This window comes from Bacillus rossius, chromosome 5 (genome assembly GCF_032445375.1).
Source record: "Bacillus rossius redtenbacheri isolate Brsri chromosome 5, Brsri_v3, whole genome shotgun sequence".
NCBI lineage: Eukaryota > Metazoa > Arthropoda > Insecta > Phasmatodea > Bacillidae > Bacillus > Bacillus rossius.
The window spans coordinates 605,003-628,456 of record NC_086333.1 but is presented as its reverse complement, the minus strand read 5'-3'; the positions used below and the strand labels follow the sequence as shown (position 1 = coordinate 628,456).

Sequence of the window (23,454 nt, the reverse complement as noted above, 5' to 3'; positions counted from 1 at the left end):
GCTTTCTACCTGAAAACTGGCAGAAACATTTTTCAGTAAGACCATCGGTAAGAATGGGAGAAACTTCTAGTCTACATATATTGAAAGTGCATATCTTGGTCTGTAGTGGTGTGGTGTGGTCTCGGGCATCGTGAAGCATCGCATGGCGAGCGCTATACGTAGCCGCTGGAGTGCAGTTCACAGTGACACAGTGATGCGAGCTCAGTGGCGTGGAAGTGGGCTTCATGCGAGTGATGGTTGCAGTCCGGCCGGGTCGTACGGCGAAGGCCTGCGCGCTGGCTACTATGTTGGCGGCAGCGGAGACACGGTGCCTCGGTACCGACAGCCTGTTCCCGGTGGCTGGCCGCAACAAGCCGACTCCCACGGTGAGTGTGGTGCTTCTGCCCTTATTGGCTGTTCCAATCCCATCAAGTTTATTCTTTCAATTAAATTCAGTTTTTAAGTTTTACTCTATTTATACTATAGTATATGTAAAATGAGCCATTGTTGTGTTTATGTTTACTATACACAGTTTAATACTAAAATACATTCAACAATAACCAAATGTTACACCACAGATTTGTATGTCATGGAAATGTAATTTACTTTACAAATTCCATAGTATTCAAGTATTACGCTATACGCTATAGAGATATCAGTATCTTGGAATTCCAAATTAATAATGGCCATTTTTATTGTCACTTATTATTGTTGGTATTGTAATATTATAAACAAGAGTTTCTCTTCTGTGTGAGTATCAGAATGGAGGTTCTTGAGTACGAAACCTGAAAGGAAAACAATATGGTTACTGATGTAAAGGAAATATTGCTCTAAAACCACAGACTGTTAGTGTTAGTGTGCAAGGCTCAGCTAGCAAGAGGGGCTTTAAAACCATGCGTTATTCAAGATTAAGTGAACCTCCTCAAGGCTTAAGAGAACATTGATTACTGCGATTTTCTTTGTTCAGGCATTGTTGCCTAACAGTTAGGTGTGCAATTGCTGTCAAAGTGCTGAGTGAAGTTCTTAATTACAAGGATAGTATTGTTTAGGGTGTGACAGTTTGAAATAAATAATAAATAGCTGCTGGTATGCTTTAAAATTTCACCTCTTTGTCTTTCAGAAAAGCTATAATTAAAGACAAATTTTATGGTTTTTATTTTTAGGCCAATTTCATTTTTAAAACAGGAGATTTGGGTGTTGCTGTTTTTATTTCTTATGAATTCTGTGTAAACATAAAGATAGAATATTATTTTTAAAATTTGACACTTAAATGGTTTTGTGATACTTATTCACCAAATAGTGTCATTTTGACTGATACATAGAGACAAGATTTTATGGTTTTATTTTCAGTACAATTTGGTTTTTAAAACAGAAGATTTTGGTTTTATTGTTTTTATTTTTATAAAAGCTGTTTTGTAATACTTACTCTCCAAAACAGTGATACAATTTTTACAATAAATTAATGAGTAATAAATTGGTCTAAAATAGATAAATTCAAAACAACAAAAATAAATTAGCGAAAATTTGTGTTTTAAAAGTGATTCACTAAGAGATATAAAATAAAACAAATGAAATTACTATTTCGGATCCATGCACCTCCATACAATTATTTATCTGGAAATAATGACATTCCTTGAATTTTAAACATTAAAAGGTTATTTTTTTATGATTTGAATTAAATTTTGGTTAAGTAATACTTAATTCCATGATATAACTTGCATTTCAGCGCTACATGGTGGATTACCTTGGATTGCGGTGTTATGCAGTGTTTTGACATTCTTTTTGGTGTTATTTCGGTTTTATCGCAATTCGCCATTTACTCCTGTCCCTAATGATACATAATGCATTTTCAAAATAAAATAACTACTTAGAACAGGAAAAAAAAATTGGCAAGTATTTGTGTGTACACCAATCTCTCTCTTAGTACTTCTTCAAATTGCGCGGATTAATTTAGAGCATTGTTAATTTTACTGCCTCAGTCTTGAATAGCTCGTCTGTGAATTTCAGTTAGCGCAAAATTGCCACAGGAAAAAAAAAGTCGGGCATGATGCCACAAAATCTGCTTTGACTCGGTAAACAACAGATGTACCGTGGCATGCAGTTAGCTATATGATGGATGTGCAGGTCGCCTGTTGCAGGGAACACAAAGCAACGTCACCAGGTAACATGCACAAGCACCTACAGTTCCAAGTGAGAACGTAATGCATCGTGTTCAATCAAGCATTTGAGACAAAACTATATTTATTAAACTGTGCGCACATTCGTACAAAATGACTCCATAAAACGTTTATATAAGTCTGATACTGTTGGTTATGCTGGCAGGAATATATTTGACATTAGATACTGTTGGATGTGTAAATAGTGCTTGCCCTGGATTTGTGTTGTCTGATCAAGTGTTGGACGCTTCAAATTCGAATATGGCGCCATTTTGCTGCCATTAGCTCAAGCGATCCTGGTGGCCACCGGGAGAGACTCAGTGTTTCATCTGGTACCGGCGTCATCGGACGTCCGGCTATCGGTTTTGACTTTCACAACAGTTTCAGTACGAAACATTTGGTCCTCCGGGCCGGATCAATCCGCTAACCGCGATTACTGAACTATCGGGTTCGGTTCTAGTTACGTGGAGAGATTCGGAGTGTTTGTTTGCGTTGTTCGTCTTCTTTGTCAGTCGTTGCGCCGCCATAAAACCGTGAACGGGTTATCTTAATGTGCTATTAGCTTCCTGTGGAAGGGAAGATAACAACTGAGTGCGTAAGGGAAGATAAGAACTGAGTGCGTAAGGGAAGATAAGAGCTGCCTTTATCACACTGACGGTGCAGGTGCTGACGAAGCCCTTTGTGTCGTGCCGCACTATTATTTCTTATCATCTTTCCACGGTAACCAGAAACTGATAATGACGGGGTCTGCTATAAGATTGCGTGTTTTCTAAGACTGGCAGTGAAATATGACTTTGAATAATTAAGTAGACCGTTGACATAGATTTTGCCAAGTCTTTGTTCGGCATTACTACACATATCGAAACAAAATCGATTCACAGGACATGGGAAATCGATTATTCAAACATCACTCGGTTCAGAATCGATTTTAGTTGAAAAATCGATTTTATAAACCACTTGGTTCAGAATCGATTTTTAGCTGAAAAAATCGATTACATTTATATTTTTATATTTTTTTATACTTTTATATTTTGTGCTCCTATTATTGACTGAGTGTACTTCAGTAGAATAAACACAACCATGACTGACAGTGTTTCAGCTCTGGAGCGACGTCTGGAGCGTGCCGAAAACCGATTACAGCGTGCCGCGGATCTGGCCAAAAGGGTTACTACAGACACTTCCAAGCAGTCATTATTCTTTGCAACCTGTCGGGACTTATCTCAGCTTCGTAATGGGTTTGAAGATGACCATTTGGCTTATGAATTGGCATGCAAGGAGCAAGTTGATTTTGATGACACAAGGCATACAAGTAGGCTAAATCACTTCGACGATCTTTATTATGAAGTTAATGCAATCTGGGACACATTAGTGCAGGATTCTAAGAACCGGAACAAAGAAACACGTAATCAATGTGCAGCTGGGTCGTCACCCCGTCTGCCAGCTATTGATTTACCCCACTTTCAGGGTAATCCAACAGAATGGCTCAGCTTCTCAAATCTGTTTGAGGCTCTAGTTGTAGACAACAGAAGTCTCACCAATGTAGAGAGACTATCTTACCTAAAGTCATCTTTGTCTGGTGACGCGTTGGCAGTAATTCAAGCATTACCCTTGACTGATTCGAACTATAGTATTGCTTGGGAACTACTGTCTAAGAGGTACAGTAACAAGCGCTTGATTGTTTCATTGCACATTGAAGCAATTATGCAAATACCATCTGTGTCATTAGAGGCCCCAGCATCAGTGAATAAGATGATGTCTCTTCTGGCAGAGCACATTGCAGCATTGCGAGTGCTGGATGTCAATGTTGAAAAATGGGACCCGCTGTTGCTGCATATCATTGAAGCTAAGCTGGATAAGGTTTTGCGTAACCAGTGGGAGCTGTTTATTAATGACAAGGGAGCAGAGTTACCCAAGCTTACCGAGTTTTTGTTATTTTTAGAGGGTTACCGCCGTGCAGCTGAGTCACAGTTAGTGACGTCTGGGAAAACCTTTAAGAGCAAGTTGTCTATTTATTCTAAGCCAGCTTCTAGATATGTGCAACATCAGTCATTCGCAGGAAACACTGTCTCCAAGTCAGTGAAGTGTGTCATATGCAGTGGACCTCACGAAATCTACCAGTGCCCCAAGTTCCTTGAGTCATCCCCAAAGGAAAGGTATCAGATGGTGAGGTCAGGAAACCTCTGTTTGAACTGCTTGCGAACCTCTCATCATGCAAGCGCATGCCTTTCGTCTTCTCATTGTCGGTCTTGTGACTCTCGACATCACACACTACTTCATTTTAGTGACATGCGACCACAGTCACCAGACCATGATGGTGTGAATGCGTTGTGTGCTTCATCTCCTGGACAATATTTGGCTGCATCCGAACTGCATAATCAAGACAGTCCATCTACGATTTTGCTGTCCACTGCACTCATAGAAATTCCAGTCAGCTCTGGCAGGACTCACACAGTTCGAGCACTCTTGGACTCTGCCAGCCAATCCAGCTTCATGACAGAAGGTTGTGTGAAGAGGCTAGGCTTAATACGTCGAAAGGCAGCTCTGCCAGTCTACGGTGTTTCCCAGGTACCAGTGCATGTCGCTAGGGGAGTAATTGACTGTTTAGTGAAACCAGTTGGTCAGGAGGGTCCGCGATTGTCACTCACTGCCTTCATTTTACCTAAGATCACCGGCTCACTGCCTACAACACAACTGAACCCTCATGCATGGGAACATCTTTCCCATTTGCAACTAGCTGACCCTCACTATGCACAGCCTGGGCCTATTGACGTGCTAATTGGGGCAGATCTGTTTCCCTATGTGCTGAGCGGGCGCACACTAAGTCTCAGTACCCAGGTCCCTGTAGCGATTGACACTGTCTTTGGATGGGTAGTGATGGGGAGAGTACCCACATCTGCAGTATCGCTCAGTTGTGTATCACTTCATTCTATTACACCAACACTTGATGACACAGTTCGGCAGTTTTGGGAGGTGGAAGAGGTTATTGTACCCCCAAAGCCTTCCTCTGAGGACATTCGATGTGAACAGATCTTTCTCGAGACTTGCAGAAGAGATGAGAATGGTAGATATAGTGTGGCCTTACCTTTCAAGGAGCCTTCACCTCATTTTGAGGAATCACGTGTTCAAGCACTCAAGCGTTTTCACTACCTTGAACGCAAGATGAACAAAAACCCTCATTTTAAGGCATCCTATGTAGAATTTATGTCAGATTACGTCGACCAGGGTCATATGTCAATGGTTCAAGAACCCCAGTTGACTACACCGTCGTTTTATATTCCTCATCACGGAGTTTTGAAACCAGACAGTAGTACAACAAAGTTACGTGTGGTCTTTGATGCATCGGCCAAGGACAGCAAAGGAACTTCTCTGAATGATCAATTACTTACGGGACCCAAACTGCAGAGAGACATAGCTGACGTTCTTCTCTCATTTCGAGATCATGCAGTTGCATTTACTGCTGACATACGACAGATGTACCGTCAGATTCTAGTTCAAGAGGAATTCCGCGACTGTCAACGAATTCTGTGGCGACCGTCTGATGATGATCCAGTTTGTGAGTACAGGCTCAACACTGTGACCTATGGCGTGTCATCTGCACCCTACCTTGCTATCCGCACACTCCATCAACTGGCTGCAGATGAGAAAGATAGATTCCCTCGGGCATCATCAGTCCTCCTAAAGGACACGTATGTTGATGATGTTGTAACTGGAGCACCCAATGCACATGAGGCTATCTCATTGCAAAGAGAGTTAATTGACCTCCTCAAGGCTGGCGGTTTTCAGTTGCGAAAATTTGCCAGTAATGATTTATCTCTGCTCTCTTGGCTTTCCGAAGACTTGGTGCAGGGCAGCAAGGCTCTCCCCTTGGACAACACTTGTGGACTTCCCACCGTCAAAATATTGGGTCTGCAGTGGCAATATGAAGTGGATGCATTCGCTTACAATGTTCAACCTACTTCCTCAACAGCTACGAAGCGGAGCATACTGTCCGACTTGGCGCGAATATTTGACCCTCTAGGTTGGCTGTCACCTGTGGTCCTGCTTGCAAAATGCCTCATTCAGCACTTGTGGATTCGATGCATAGATTGGGATGACCCTCCTCCTGCCGACATTCTTGCAACGTGGCAGCGGTTCCAGCGAGAGCTTCCTATTCTGGCTAGCATCACTATTTCAAGATTTGTCCCAGTGACCCAAAGAGAACTCTTACTAGAGATCCATGGATTCTCTGATAGTTCGGAGCAAGGTTATGCGGCAGTTGTTTATCTCAGAGCCACTTCACCTGATGGCTCAGTATCTGTATACCTTCTGGTTGGAAGGTCAAAGGTAGCCCCAATTAAAAGAGTGTCATTGCCTCGCCTGGAACTCTGTGGTGCTTTGCTGCTTGCTCGCACAATGCATAGAATCTTGCAAAATTATGGACCTCATGTGAACCTAGACCAAATATTTGCCTGGACAGACTCTACAGTTGTCCTCCACTGGATACGTGGATCACCCCATAAATGGAAAACTTTTGTTGCAAATCGTGTCAGCCAAATCCATGACCTTGTCCCAGCAAAGCACTGGAATCATGTGTTGTCAGACAGCAACCCGGCTGATTGTGCCTCTAGGGGCTTGTTTCCAAGTGAGATAGCTGACCACTCGCTGTGGTGGACCGGTCCATCATGGCTGTATAAGCCACCAGAGGAATGGCCACAACTCACCGGCTTGATGGACAGCATGGACGAAACAGTGATGGAACAACGGATCTTTACCTTGCATAGTGTCAACCCTCTGGCAGACACTACACTGCTGGAAAGGTTCTCATCTTTAAGCAAGGTCAAACGCATTACTGCCTATTGTCTCCGCTTTGTGCAACGTTTGCGCTTCAAGAAACTTCCCCCCCGTAGTCCACCAGATTCTAATGAGCTTAAAGATGCCATGATGGTATGGGTTCGTTTAGCCCAGGCTTCAGCATTCACATCTGATATCAAAGCTCTGCAAGCTAACCAACCATATCGGGGTCCACTCTTCAAGCTGTCTCCCTTCTTGGATCCTGCTGGCATCCTCAGGGTGGGCGGACGTTTGGAGCTATCAGACTTGGCTTACAACCAACGGCATCCAATTCTACTGCCCAAACACCACAGATTGACAGACCTTGTAATTGACCACCTTCACATCCATCTGATGCACTGTGGTCCCACCATACTACAGTCTGCTGTGCAACGTGACTTCTGGATTGTAGGTGCTCGGGGCCTCATTCGTCAACGGCTGAAGAAGTGTACTTTATGCTTTCGAGTTCGCCCTGTGCCTCGAAACCCACCCATGGGTAATCTTCCAGTCGATCGTGTCACGCAGGCCAAGCCATTTCTCAAGACAGGAGTCGACTATGCTGGACCCTTTAAAATCACCATGTCCCGACTGCGTAAGGCCCGGATCCAGGATGCCTACTTGTGCCTGTTTGTATGCTTTGCCACCAAGGCAATCCACTTGGAGCTGGCCTCTGATCTGACGACAGATGCTTTCATAGCTGCCTTTCGCCGTTTCTTGTCTCGTCGGGGGCGATGCTCTGACCTTCACAGCGATTGCGGGACTAACTTTGTCGGTGCCAGTCGCTTGTTGACTGGACTGAGAGCCTTCATGTCAAGCAAGGATACACATGACTCCTTTGCTCAGTCGCTGGTTGAACACCAAGTTACCTGGCATTTCAATCCCCCATCGGCACCACATTTCGGAGGCCTGTGGGAGGCAGGTGTAAAGTCTGTGAAGTCTCTCCTTATAAAGAGTGTAGGTGCTCAGGTACTCACTTATGAGGAATTATACACTCTCATGACACAAGTGGAGGCCATTCTCAACTCACGGCCTCTGTGTGCTCTCTCAAATAATCCAAACGACATGGCTGCTCTGACACCCAGTCATTTTCTAGTCATGGGGCCTCCTGCACTAGTGCCCGAACCAGATTTGTCCCACCTCAAGCTAAATCGTTTGTCTCGATGGCAACTCATCCAGCAGGCGCATCAGTCATTCTGGAAGCGCTGGCACCAGGATTATCTACAACAGCTGCAGCAACGACCCAAGAGCCTAACTGACCAAGACATCATCAGTGTTGGCACCTTGGTTCTCATAAAAGATCCGAATCTACCACCACTGTCCTGGAAGCTAGGCCGTATTGTGAAGACTTTTCCTGGCTCAGATGGTGTAGTGAGAGTGGCTGAGGTGAAGACCCAACAAGGCACCTTTCTGCGGCCTGTGGTGAAGCTGTGCCCGTTGCCCGCCCAATAAATGTTTAAAATATGCATTTTGGTGGGCGGTATGTTGGATGTGTAAATAGTGCTTGCCCTGGATTTGTGTTGTCTGATCAAGTGTTGGACGCTTCAAATTCGAATATGGCGCCATTTTGTTGCCATTAGCTCAAGCGATCCTGGTGGCCACCGGGAGAGACTCAGTGTTTCATCTGGTACCGGCGTCATCGGACGTCCGGCTATCGGTTTTGACTTTCACAACAGTTTCAGTACGAAACAGATACCAGAACTGAAATGAATAGATGATTCGCTTGAAAAAGGTTGTTAAATGAATGGTGCAACAAAATAAAATCACGGGTCTGACAATATCGGTGTAAACCAAGCGGTGATACATGAATAAGCACTTAAATTTTTGAAAAATTAAAATGTAAATATCGGGACAGTATTATCGGATGGTTTGGAAAGTTCACGGAAAGGTACGAAACTTGAGTTGAAGGTCACGCCTGAGCGGGCAAGCCAAACAGCCGACTGACGATAAGTACACGACCACCTATCATGCAAAGTATTTGGTGGTAGGCTTCTAAAGAATAAATGGTGTGACATATTTATTGTTGAGTGTTAGTGTTATTCTACGCATTTAAGGTAAGTGTACCAGTAGTCGTCATCGCACCAGTAGTCGTCACTTATGGAAAAAATAATAATATTAAGCGCAAGAATGCAAATTCTCATGAGTCGAACGTATTAAAATTCAGATCAAAAGTCATTGGGTTTGTCAACATAAAGATTTTCGAAACGCACTCGATTACAGAAGGGATATTCCCGCATTTAAAAAGTAGTGTAACATACTCTAAGAAGTGAAGTTAACTGCTGCTGGCTTGTGTTAAGAAGGTAAGTAATTACTTTTGTTTAATTAATTGTCTTTATGTATCTTTCAGGGCAGTGTTTGTGTTTGTATGCTTTTCAGAGATGTTAAGTATGATATCTAGCATATTAAGTCTAATGATAATAAAAAAAGATAGAAACAAAGGGGGGTGACGAGCACTGGATCACTTAATACCATAATTACCAATTGTCATCATGCCTGACCAACACTGGTACATTTTTAAAATGGAAGATTGGCTATCGCTAAAATGTATATTACATTATGATGTGTTAAATATGTTTGTAAAACATCCAACCAGTGATCAGGACCAGTAGTCGTCACAGGTGACGACCACGGTACAGAACCATGACGAATACTTGAACATTAGATTAAAAATGTATCATTATTATAAATCATTATTTTACCAAATTAGATGAAAGTATTTAAGTATTAGACAGATATTACAAGTAAATTAACACATAAAAATCGGTGTTGCAGTGCCATGCTAAAAGGAGGCATATTGAAATATGAGCACCACCAATAGGAAGAGACTTTGCAGGCTGTGAAGGATGGGATGTCCATCAAACAAGCCTCGGAAAGACATGGTGTTCCAAGAAACACCCTTTTCGATAAAGTAAATGGGAAGACCCCTGTAGGAAGAAAAATGGGACCTGAATCTAAGCTCAAGAAGGAGAGGAGAGCATGTTAGTGGAGTGGGCCCTTTCTCTCTGCAAAGCAGGATTCCCGATTGCTATGGATGATTTGCAGAATAGTGCACTATAGAGTTGAAGAGGCCTTTCCTTTTTAAGATGGGCGACCAGGTAGGAAATGGTGAGCATCTTTCCTTTAATGGAATCCAACTTTAACCTTGAGAACTGCACAGAATTGACTTGCAGTCAGGCTGCTGTCTCTCAGGGACATATGTATCTCAGCAGGGTCAATCCATATGAAGTGGTCAAAAAAAAAAGTATTGGTAGCTTCATCAATTTAAAAAAAAATTGATATATTGTGCTTTGTTAACATTATGTATTACAAGTTTAAAACTGGCACAATTAAATTTTTTTCTCACTTTTGATTATGGCAGCCATTTTGTTGCCATGGCGCGCAATAATTTTTACATTTACAAGGGTTTACCTACATTGCCATATCTTAGCTTTGGTAGGTCATAGCATGATGCAAAAAAATCTGAGGTGTTTTAAGTACATTATAAACTACAATTCTTATCATAAACCATCTTTCTAAAATCACTCAATCTTACCATCTTTGAAGGTTAAACTTCTGCCTCACAATTGCAAAAATTTGCATTTTCATAATTTTTTTTCAGGATGAAGGCATTGTGTGTTGGGCTTCAGAATATTTTAGGAAGTACTTATGTAATATTAGTGTAAATACAAATTATTTGGAGTGTGAGACTTTGCTACTTTTTTTTTTTTACAATCTTGTAAAAATGAGTTTTTTCATATCTTTGCTTACTTTACGGCTTAATATCTTTGGTGGGCAGTTATCTAAAAATCTGAAGTTTGCACACAATTACGTAATCCCTAGTACATAACTCCTGTTAAAATTTTTATTTTGAGATTCAACTGGTCCATAAGTTACAGCCTGTTGCAAACTCGAAAAAAAAAATTTTATTTGCATAAATAAAAGCAATTCTAATAACTGTATATTTTTTCTTAATTAAATATAATATAATGCTGTAAGTAATGTACTAAGTCATAAAAAGTATGATTATATACTGCATTAAAGTTTGATGTCAAAACAAACACTATGTACAAAATATGAAGCACAATAGTCCATTTATATCACATTTCTAAATAGACAATATGTTTGTTTTATATTACAAATGATTCTGCTTTTGACATTTCATGCTATTTTTTTCACAGATAAACAGTCTTTTTTCCGGGACAAGGACGACTGTATTCATCACTTTCATAGAATTCACGGACTTTAGTAACCACCTCTGATTGAATGCCAAAATCCTTTTTCTTTCCCAACTCGGGTAAAATTCCCTGATCTTTCAGTAGGTCTCTTGACAGTTTTACCAAACGCTCTGATACATTAAACTCTTCAGCTATTCTTTGTCGACCCCATGAATTTGGAAGTGAACTAATTATTTTCACTAGCTTTTCTTTTTCTGCAACAGCACATTTTCCCTTAAGTTTCATGATTAATTATTCAAACTCTTCTACAGTCTCTACACTTGCTACTCTGTTTTCCATCACTTCATCAAAAGATTCCTAAGATTTCTTTTCAACACATTTTAACTTGACCAATCTTGTCAGCTATTGCTTGTGGTCTTTTATGTACACCCAATTACCTTATTTTAGATGCTGACGAAACCCCTGAGTACATACATTGTCCACTTTTTTCCAAATTTTCACTTGCAGGAATAAAGTCTTCACATTTGTCCCCTGTTCCATCATTTGCTAATGGTAGAAAAAAAATTGTAGCATGTAGGACACAAGGACTTACCAGGGACAAGCAGTGAATTGAAGCTTGTTTCTTTATGCATATGTTCAGGAAGTATTTCCCTCAGTCCTTTTTATGCATTTGTAAAGAATCACTGCAATACCGGCCAAATATATGATGATATTTAACAAGATACTTAATCTCATGATACTTACATACAGACTTAACATCACTAGAAACTCTGTAAAATATTAGTTGTTGCTGTTCTAAACTAAACTCACTGATTTTCTTTAATGCCTGTTGCACTGAACCATAAACACATTTGTGGCACTGTTCATTTGTTAAATGTCCTACTGAACAATCTTTCTCCATACTGAAAAACAAAAACCATGCATGAAAACACAAATAACATTTCCTATACCAGAGCTGCTGGCAGACTAACAAACAGACCATACCAGAGCAAGTCCGTGCCTGTTGAGACCTGCGCACTTCAAACACTTGGCAAACATCTCAGGCATACTTTTAAATGTTCTTAGTTCAGGAACTCTTTTTAATTACATAGTAAATGCCAATTTTAAGATTTTTGCATTTAAAAATATTATTTCAGTTTATTAATATTTTCATTGTTGCAAAAAAACATAATAAAAAATTATAATTTTACACAAGTTTGAAAAGGCTGTAACTTATGAACCAGTTGAATCTCAAAGTTAAAATTTTAATCGGAGTTATGTACAATGTACACGTAATTGTGTGCAAATTTCAGATTTTTAGATAACTGCCCATCAAAGATATTTACCTATCTGTAAAGTAAGCAAAAATATGAAAAAACTCATTTTTACAAGCTTGTAAAAAAAGTGGCAAAGTCTCACACTTTAAATAATTTGTATTTACACTACTATTACATTAGTACTTCCTAAAATATTTTGAAGCCCAACACATACTGCCTTCATTCTGAAAAAAATTTATGAAAATGCTAATTTTTGCAATTTTGAGGCAGAAATTCAACCTTCAAAGATGGTTATATTGAGTGATTTTCGAAAGATGGTTTATAATCAGAATTGTAGTATATAATGTGCTTAACACCTCAGATTTTGTTGCATCATGCTATGATATGGCAATGTAGGTAAACCCTTTTAAATGTACATATTGTCGCGCACCATGGCAACAAAATGGCTGCTATAATCAAACCAGTGAGAAAAAAAAAATTATTATGCCAGTTTTAAACTTGTAATAGATAATGTTAACAAGACACAAATTATTAAATTTTCTTACAATGGTCGAGTAACTAGTGCTGGACCACTTGGTATGGATTGACCTAGCATGGTTTGGGAAATTGTACAAGTATTTGGAGAAAAACAAGCTCTAAGATGTTCTGTCTGACCCAAGAAAAATTTTTAATGGAAATGAGTCTACTGTTTTTCTCAACCCTAAGGGGAACAAAGTTCTGGCAAAAAAAGGAGACAAGAACACTTTCCAGCAAGTCAACTGTGACGAGAAGAAATGTGTTACTCTCTCATTGACTGGGAATGCAGCTGGCGAACTTTGCCCACCACTACTGTGCCTAAAATATGAGAGGCTTCCACAAAATATTGTTGCAAGAATACCTTCCGAGTGAGGAATTGGCAAGTAACAAAATGGTTGGATGACTGGTGAAGTTTTTTTATGAATTTTTGACCAACATATTTCATCCGTGGTTGGTTATGAAGAAGATAACTTTATCAGCTATTCTCTTCATCGATGGCCATTCATCACACCTCACATTGAACAGCAGCACATTCTGCAAAGAACATAGGATAGTTTTAGTGGCATTATTACCAAACTCTACCCATATACTGCAACCGATGGATATCAGAGTTTTCAAGCCACTTAAAAATGGATGGAAAAATACAGTTCTTGAGTGGCAACTGCAACGAGTGGCGAACAAGGAAGACCTCGCACTAAAGAAGAGAGATGTTGCCACACTGCTAGATACTGCTATTCAGAAAGTTTTGACTCAAGGAATTTAACAGCATTAATTCAAGAAATGTGGAATTTTCCCATGGAATCCTTTGGCAGTGGATGAGAACAAGTTCACTTCCAGGCCTTCCGATGTGTAACAACCCAGATTACAGCTTTCCTCATGCAATCCAGTAATATTAGTTTGTTATAATTTTTTTGTAATATTTCAGGTTAGATTTAAAGTTTTTCCTTTTTCGAAGTTATTGTGAAAATATTTCTCCGGGTTTATTGTTTTTATTTTTTATTAATTCTTAAATTTATTTTCGAAGTAATTTTTTTGCTGGCTTCTTTGTGTGGGAAGGCGTGCTGACGTGATTCTCCTTCGTTTTTTCCATGACTTTGTTTCACACGCTAGGCGTGTGAGTCACGGTCATGGGAGTGCGAGAAAGATACAAAATCGCTGCGTCGTGGGAACAGAAGTAAGCATTTCGTGGAAGCCTCTGTTGCCATGCGTCATGATTGGCTGAGTATTACGTCAGTGAGCCCAGGACACTGCCCACACAAAGAAGGAAGGCTATAGTTCAGTCATTGTCCGAACACCGGGCCGAGCAGGCCGTGGTCGGGCGATGGCTCCGGGTTTTAATTTTTCTAGATGTACAGTTAGTTTTTTTTTTCTCTCGTGCTCTGTTGGTCTAAATATAGTGTGATTTTCAAATGACTAAATAAATCAGGTAATATATCGAACTTTGCTTATAAATTTCTTCTTTCTTCGTGACCTGCAACCTGTATGTTCCACTATCACCAAATTTGAACTAGCCGGAGGTGGTGAGTGGTGACAGGTGTCCCATGCACACAGCATCAGCACCCCCCTCGCCTAAACCCAACACTCCAGAAAGTAATGTTGGTATTTCCAAAATTGTCGGGCATTTGGAAAAGTTTTTTGGGTATGAGAAACTTAAACTTTTCAAATAATTGGGAGATGTATGGCAGGGAGACATACAGGACATGACAATGTTTCAATATTGGAGACATGTGGCATTTTATGACATGGTCGAAACCAGTTCAACTGTCCAATGTGAGGAGACAAGACACAATGCCTGAAGCATCTACTCCACCAACTGCTGTTGAAGAAGTGCGCACAGTTATCGAGGACACTGTTTCACCAATTGATCCTGAGCCAATTCCATTAACATCAAATGGTTTTACTGTAGTGAACACAAAAAAATCGATTCCCTCTCCTTTCAAGCGAACATTGTTTTGGCCTTCGCAGAAGCTCAGGTTAAAAAAGAAAATCCCCTCTGTTGTCAGTTCAAATGCTTGGCAAGAATATTTCTCCAAGAAAGAGAAGGCAAAAATTGATTTGCAAAAGCAAAGGAAGAACGGGCAGCTGAAAGATTGAAAAAGAGGCTGGAGAAAGAAAAACCAAAAGCAAAAAAGAGGAAGGTGGATGAAAATTCTTCAGATTCCTCATCATTGGAGGAAGAAATCATTACTATGGAGTCTTCTGATGAATGGAGTGGAGAACATTAAGAAGAAGAATGTGTAGAGTTGGAAGAAGTGACTGACGAGAATTTGAGGCCTGGGTCTTTTGTACTTGTAACATTTATGGGTGGAAAAGGGGCGCAACAAAGTACCGGTTTGTCTGCATTGTCCAAGACACTGAAGGAGAAGAGATTAAAGTGATGGGCATGCGAGCTCAGGACGAGAGTAAAAAGTGTTTGTAACGAAAGATAATGATGTTTCTTATGTGACTAGGTCACAGATCAATGGATGTCTTCCATCTCCATGCATGAACCAACAAGGTGCCAGGGTCACCTACACCTGTTGATGTTAATGAAAATTAAGTTTAGAAAACTTGTAGTAAATTAAATGAACTAATAATTACTGAACAATCATTGTTACCTATTTATTAAGAACGATATCTTTAGTTTTAATTAATTTCCATGTATTATTGTATTTTTATCAAGCAAGAGTTGGTTCTTGTTTAGATTTAATTTAAGTAATTATTGTTGTGAATTTTTCAATATTTAAGTAATAGCGCACACTGTCTCAGTTTCAGGGATGTTGATGTACTGTTAAATATTTTTATGTTTTCCAGTGTTTCACATGTGTTATAAAAAATTTTACTTATTGCTGCTATATTTATATTTTCCAATTGTATATGTAAGTGTTGGCAAAATGCATGTTTTTTCAGCTTTATTTGTTGGGACTGTACTGATCTGTAGGAAAGTTGTGCACATGTAATATAATTTTAGTTAATTTTTTATGTTTTATATATTTTTATTACAGAAATATGTTAGTAAAATTCCCTTTTAAAGTTTGAGTTATCATTTAAAATAAAAAATAAAGTGTTTGAACCTAAATGGTACTAAATTATAATTACAAACCCCAATTGCAATCTATAGGTGCCGAAATCGCGCATGACAACTACTGGCACAAACTGGCACTACTGGTACTGGCACTACTAGCACTACGAGCACTGGTTATTACGGAAATTAGCATTACGACTACTGGCTCAAAATAACACTTTTTTTTTAATTAGTGATATACTAAAATAATTTGTCTTTATTTAAAAGTAGTTGATACCATTGTTTAGGAAAGTTTGTGGTTAAACCCAAACACATGAAAAACACTAATACATCAATAAGATTATGTAGGCGATTTTTTTTTGCCTAAAATTGTCCTTAGTTTGACGACTATTGGTGTACTTACCTTATATTATGTAAAGAAAATTTCCCTACATATTTTGAAACACATTAAGTTAATTAGCTTGCTATTTATGGATACAAAAATGCTTCAGAATAAGCAATTTCAGATAGCACGACTAATTTGTTCCTAAAAATGGTCATGCAAAGTGAGGGATTGGTGTACCAACATCGTAATTTAAAAATGAGTTACAAATAACAGTTGCAAGTGAATCGTTGTATCAGTTCAGTGTAATACAGAATAGATAATACTGCAGAACCCAGATATCTTTGTTGCACAATACTTGTTTAAGTATATATTTTAATTTAACTTCAATAGCAAACAAACTACACACTGACTAATATGACAGATAACAGGAACACAATACATAGGCAATATCAACATTTGCATCAATATCTAATAAAAAAAATGCTCTTTTATTTAAAACATTTACTCCTATTTGTTTCAAATTCACAAGCACATAGCAACCAATATCTGAAAATTTTATTATGTCAGGCACCAAACATAAAACAAAATTTTTTAATAAATTGTGGTGGTTTGTAAAATATTATCTTTAGTGTTAGAGAACTTACGATCAGAGGATTTTTTTAGCAGTAATTCTGCGAAGACGTCGGAGTGTGTGCAATTGTCGACGCAGCACCCAGGTAGCTGTCCTCCCCCCCCCCTCCTCCTTCCGCCGCCTTGCAATGCATTGTCTCTCGCCACGCGCCTCGCACGAACGTCAATTTGGTGCCTAGGGTTCAGTAGAGTTGTCCAGGGATGGTTGTTTTTGGGCCAATATTAGGCCAGTAATTACTAGTTACGCTGAGATAATGTTTGGTTGCTAAGAGCCTCGCCTGTTGGTGCGCCGGACGCCGAGGTCCAGTATTGGAGTCTCTGCCAGCGACCCGTCCATGCAAGGGCAGAACAGTGTCCAGTGTGCGAATCCAGCCTCGAACCCCTCCCCTTCCCTATCCCTTTCCTTCAGTGGAAACACTGGTGGTGCCAGGTAACAAATAATGGCTCCCTTACATTTGAAGCCATTACAGTAGTAACTATCACTTGGCTCAATACTTAATATTTAAATTAGTTGGTTAAATTACCCTGGCTTTGGCTCAGTTAGTTCGCAGGAGAAACTAAACACAAGACTCCCGGTATCATAGATGATAATGAGACTATTCAAAGGTAATTTCATAATTACGTAGAATATATTTCAAAGTTATTTTAATATAATTTGGCTTGAAATAATAAATTAGGTTACCAGAAAATACTTCAAAATAGTTTCAGTTCACTGCTGTGATTCACTTATACAAAAATGTAATTCAAATTGGCTTCACTTTGAGACAACACAAGTCTGGTACAAAATGGCTAGAAGTTTTATTGGTAGAATTTCACCACTTTTAAACTTTGATCAATTAGCCTATAGTTCAGAATTTTGTAATTCTGATCATATCAATAAACTTCCAAACTCTTCAGGTTTTAAAATTAAATATTGAATTGGTTAGATCAGCTAAATAAACAATATAACTGGCCAGTTATTCAGCATCACCCAAAATATCACATATCTGTATTAACCAGCCATAGAAGAATCTTCTATTAATTTTCATTAACATTTTTTTTCAAAAAATGGGATTTATCTTGTAAATGGCAACCTTGCTATGGTACCCTACAAAGCTGCTTCCTGATAGCATATGGTGTAATTTCACTCATGAAAAAAATTAAAACTTAAATTATAATTACTACCATTTTCATAACATAAACAGTATTCTAATAAAAAATACATATTTTAGATAACATATAACCATAATTTAAAATAAATCCATTTAAGATACACAGTCTTACTATCTCTATTATTATATAAAGAACTTATTTTCCAAAGAAGTATAAGTAAAATATGCTGCATTATAATTATTCACTAATTATACTATTTTTAAAAATGCTGAAATAAAATGAGCTGTTTTATCTGTAGGCCAGTAAGCATACACAGATAAAAAAAAAAGGATATAAATTTAATATGTTTTTTTTTTACATTTTGTTACAAACTTCATGCTTAATAAATTACATGCATTGAATTGAATATATTAATAGGTAAAATGTTTGTGATTTGAAATGTGTTTTTATTTAAATTGTTTAGTTTATGATTTTATTTTCTATATGGTGCTTTGCAGCTCTCATAGTTGCAGAAATGTTCATGCTCAAGGATTTGAGTGTTATGGCAACTCTAGCTTGAACTATTTTGTCTCAAACAATGTATCTCCAACATATTCTAATTTACTGGAAAGTTTTTAAGCAAAATTTAGAAGGTCAGTGTTTGATAAGTAATATTTTTAGTTACTTTATAAAAAAAAAAAGTAATATGATGCTAACAGTTTATAGAAAGCTGTTTTAATTTTATTTATTTTTTGGAAAATTCAAAATATCTTAACTTGGAAAAGAAATAAATGTTTATTTATCATGTGTTGATAGTTAAAACAGTACCTATATCATAATATTTTCTTTATGATGTATTAAAAATAACTTTATTAATTTCCATTGAACCCACTATTCAGATTGCACTTGATGTTGGTTGAATGAAATCTGGAGTGAGGATTGTGGTTGTGTCGGGAAGACGAGGGGATGCGCGGCAGCAAGCTGTCGCCGGACTACTACTACGAGGACGGCCAGGAGGGGAGGTTCCGCGGACACAGGCCCCCAGCCCCGCTCCCGGCTCCCCGGGGCAAGGTGCGTCCACGCCGTGTTCCAGTCGGGGAGAACTGATGACACCCTGCTTGCATTGTGTATTTACTCTTTAGTGGTTCATATTGTTTCCAGTAGGTGCTAAGTGTTGGAAACAATACAATTTACGTATGACTTAGTATACATGATTATTGTTATTAATTATTATGTATGGTTATAACATTTATATTAGTTTGTGTTAATGTTTGTCATGTTGGTACAGGAAGTGTTTTTCATCATTATGGTGAAGTCGGTTGTATCCTTACAGAACCATGTTTTGTGTTGTCTTTCTCGGCCGTTAAATGCTGGTAATGAAAGTGATGTGTGCTATAAAATAGTTTTACATTTATTTACATGTACATCAGTATATCTGATCAGAAATACCATGCCTTCTAACACTAAGTAGTTCATTAGTTTTGTTTTTATTATTAACAGAGCATGGAAAGTGCAGGTTACCTTCATGATAATTATAATGATAATGATCTTTGAAGTGTTGGAATAGCAGCCTCTAGCCCTAATATGGCCTGCACTAATGCAAACAAACAGAAGATATTTCAGTGTATGCAAGGAATGCTCTGATGTGCTAATTATAGATTAGTTCATTCTGATACATATTTTTAGCAGTTAATTATAGGCTAACCATGAAAACTGAACTACACAAAAAGTTTGTATCTCTAAAAGTAGTGAGTATTAGTGTTTAAACTCTCACTAACATCAAGGCTATTTGACTACTGTTGAAAGGGGGTGAAGCAGTGAAATGGAGCAGCAGCGAAATGCATTGATGAAGTAAACAGGCCTACCTCAAGAATCATGGCATGTCTACCACATTTCTCAGGAGCAAAAATCTGAGTTTGACCCTCCTTATGAGGCGAGTGATGTGACCACTCATCCTTAGTGTTGTACCCCACATGCTGAAGTGGTGCTGTCACTCAGCAGTGAAACACTTCTGTTGCTCCGGCCAGCCTGAGGTGTGCGCCATGTGACGACGATGGAGTGCGTTGGGTGGGGAAACCCACCGGCCCACCTCATTGACCACACTGTGGCTGGACTCTGGCCTTGGCGGGTACCGCTGTTGCCAGACTGTTACTGTGTGGCTTGTTAACAACAAATCATATATCGTAGTCCATCGTTAATTATAATAATTTTTTTTAGTTTTTAAATTTTCCTATTAGTTAATTTTCATAAGACTGTAACATAGTGTATATTTAAGTATGATTACAGTTGTAGTCATTCTGAAAAATATTTAACCAAAACATGCAAATTATTATTTTACAGGAGAAACTATTTGTAGCAGTTGGTCACTTTTATTAACAAGGCATTCAATTAAATAATGTGCTATACCCAGACATAGCCAAAGTTTTTAATATTAAATTATATTAAAAAATTTGTTGACAAAGATGATCGAAACCAAGATTGCGTCTTTCTGTAACGTCTCCGTAGAAGCAAAAATTGAATATTATCATATAATGCACTTGATGAAATATAACAAGAAGACGTATTTCCACAATTCTCATTCCAAAATATCCTTTAGGCCTCTTCTACACGGGCCACTCGGATGGTGCGACCGAGTCGCGAGTGAGGGTAGAACCATGAACTGCCATTGTCGCGCGGGGACCCTTCCACATGGGCGACAGTCGTGCGCAGTCACGGGTCCCCGCGTCTCGGTCGCGCCACAGAGCGGCGTGGAGACGCTCTCCGGTACCTAACACGTGCGGACTGTTTCCCGATGGCTTCCTTAGATTTGCAACCGTTTTATCATTGAGATAGAATCACGACCAGCAATTTGGGATACACGATCTGATGCCTACAGCAATAAAATGTTACGAGGGAAGGCTTGGGAATAAATGTGTGGGATTTTTGTATCAGATTTTGATGACATGGATGCTGCTAGGAAGAACCAAGCAGGTACATTCCGATTTCTGTATGTGTATTTTAAAGAAAAACAGGTTTATTGTTTATTTATGTGTATGCAGTTTTATTTTAACATAAGTCGAGTTTGATAACTCTAATATATGTGAAGACTTTTTTAAATTCAATTTTACAATATTTCCATAAATACTGAAATTTTTTAAAACTATTTTTTTTCTAATGTGAAGTGTTTGCTACATTTATTGTAATTGTGTTTAATGTATGCATTTCTGACTGAAGTTTTATGTTTATTTATTTAATAACTAGTATAAATATTATTTAATGGTTTTGATTTTGTATTTTAGTGTATATTTGTTTAGTCACAAAAACCAGGTAGGGGTTTTTCTGTTTTTTAAAATGTAGTTTAATTGAAAAAGCACCTATAGTTCAAAAAAATTTCTTAGTCTGTTAAAAAAAATAATAAAAAATTGATACTCACCTTAGTGTTATTGCAAGTCTCTCCTCAGCAGGAATACTTCTTTTCATGTTGTGTCGGCCTTCTCGATGAAAACTTTAAGAAAAGCAAGAAGCTGTGCAAAAGAATCTTGTCTCATTCAAAAATAGTTTAAAAAACTTTGAAGTGTCTTCTTTAAGCGTACACATTATAGTGTAGAGCTGTCCGCCAGCCAGCCGGGCGGATGTTATTGGTTGCGTGTATAGTGATCGCTGTTGCCTGCGACGACGCCGACGTCTCACGAGGAGAACAAGGGGAAGAGCTTCTCGTCGGAGTCCAGACCTGACTGCTTTCCTGTGTGGCGCTTCTCTGCAGCTCGTTCATCCACACGGGCCACCGAGTGGCGACACTCAGCAGCGCTACACGGTGGCGTGCCGAGTGGCCCGCGTGGAAGGGGCCTTAAAAACAATGATTTAGATACATCAAAAAATTTTGTTAGGTATATTTTTTAAAATGTGTCTAAATCTGTTGTACTCTATAGTGTATATCAACAAGGAATTGGAAAGAGAGTAAATGTGCAGGGGTGGAGGCAGCCGGGCAGTGGTGGTTGCGTTGTTGCAGGGGCAGCAGCAGCTGGTACCTGCAGAGACACTGCCGCAGAGAAAGGGATCGATAGCTGTGGAGGTGCTTGAGCCTCAGTCCTCGACAACCACCACTACACCCACGACCACTGCTGCCACCACGGCTGCCGTCGTGCCGCCAACCACCAGCCTCCCCACCACCGCAACCAGTGAGTCCTAGGGTGGTTCAAGCCCTTTTGAAATTAGTGTAGTTTTGTTTTGTTAGTATCCTTCAGGGGTAGGAAAAAATAAAAATACCTCATATTTAGAAATGTAATGGCTTTCCTTATATCAAGTGTAAAGAAAAGCTACTGCAACTGGATATACGTAGCTTGAAAATGAGCACCAAGAAACAACATCCACTCTCAGGACACAGGCTTGCCAAACTATTTAACCATAAAATGATGTATTTCTTAGGTCAGTCATACAAGTTTGGCACCAATTTATGCATGCTCACCATTTTCTGCATATTTTTTTAAAAATTTATTTTATTGAAATTTTTTTCTTTTTAAGCATTTCCTGTTTACATTATCATGAAGTCCTTCTTAAGGTAGTAACATTATGCATGATCTTTGCTATTTTTAACGGTTTAAAGTACCAGCTTCCATTGGATAAAACTAATACTGTACGAGATTCCGAAATTCAATGAAAGTTTTAGGATCACTAAGGTTTTTTCCCAGCAGGAGAAAGAAAAAAAACTCCCGAATTTTTGTGATTTTTAGGGTTATTTATGTGGAGGTTTTTTATTTTTCATTAACGTTCAGCGAGCAACGTAAATTTAGAGAAAAAAAACATTCTTATTTATCATGGTTATTCCGAGATATTGTCGCAAAGTGGTTTAGACTGTATAGAAAAAATTTTAATAAAATAAAATCAGTAGGTAGGATTCTCTAAAGAATTGACTTTTAACTTTATTGGGGGGAAACCGTTACTCTAGGTAAACTCACTTGGCATCTACTTAAAATGTGCGAAAGGCATTAGTCTTACAATTCCTCTTAACTTAATAAAATACTCTTGACTTCAAGGATCTAGATTCTGCACTCTGTATGGGAAGTCTAGAGGGAGATAAATAAATGGAGATTCTTAAAAATAACTTAACGCTAATTCAAAACCAACTTACATTTATTATCAAATTTCTAAGGGCAAAACCAGTATCTAGCAACAGGTAATCTTTACAGGTTATTATTAAAATTGTAATTAAAATTTGCAACAATTCTCTTTCAGTTATGACTCATAAAAAAAGACGAGAGAGAGAGAGAGAGAGAGAGAGAGAGTGAGAGAGAGTGAGAGAGAGAGTGAGAGAGAGAGAGAGTGAGAGAGAGAGTGAGAGAGAGAGTGAGAGAGAGAGAGAGAGAGAGTGAGAGAGTGAGAGAGTGAGAGAGAGAGTGAGAGAGTGAGAGAGAGAGAGAGAGAGAGAGAGAGAGAGAGAGAGTGAGAGTGAGAGTGAGAGTGAGTGAGAGTGAGAGTGAGAGTGAGAGTGAGAGTGAGAGTGAGAGAGAGAGAGAGTGAGAGTGAGAGTGAGAGTGAGAGTGAGAGTGAGAGTGAGAGTGAGAGTGAGTCTCAGCTCACT

At 38.8% G+C, this 23,454-nt stretch overlaps 1 protein-coding gene across 5 annotated transcripts in view; it reads left to right on the top strand.

Annotated features, from left to right (window-relative positions):
- LOC134531542 (low-density lipoprotein receptor-related protein 11) overlaps positions 1 to 23,454 on the top strand; it is a 200,976-nt gene that overhangs the window by 142,186 nt on the left and 35,336 nt on the right. For all 5 annotated transcript variants that reach the window (XR_010075026.1, XM_063367221.1, XM_063367222.1 and 2 more), the window contains 3 exons: positions 244 to 365; positions 18,856 to 18,968; positions 21,886 to 22,054. Coding sequence is in view for 4 of the 5 variants with exons in the window: in XM_063367221.1 (XP_063223291.1) it covers positions 244 to 365; positions 18,856 to 18,968; positions 21,886 to 22,054 (404 nt within the window). In the remaining variant the exon portion in view is untranslated. The remainder of the gene's footprint in view (positions 1 to 243; positions 366 to 18,855; positions 18,969 to 21,885; positions 22,055 to 23,454) is intronic.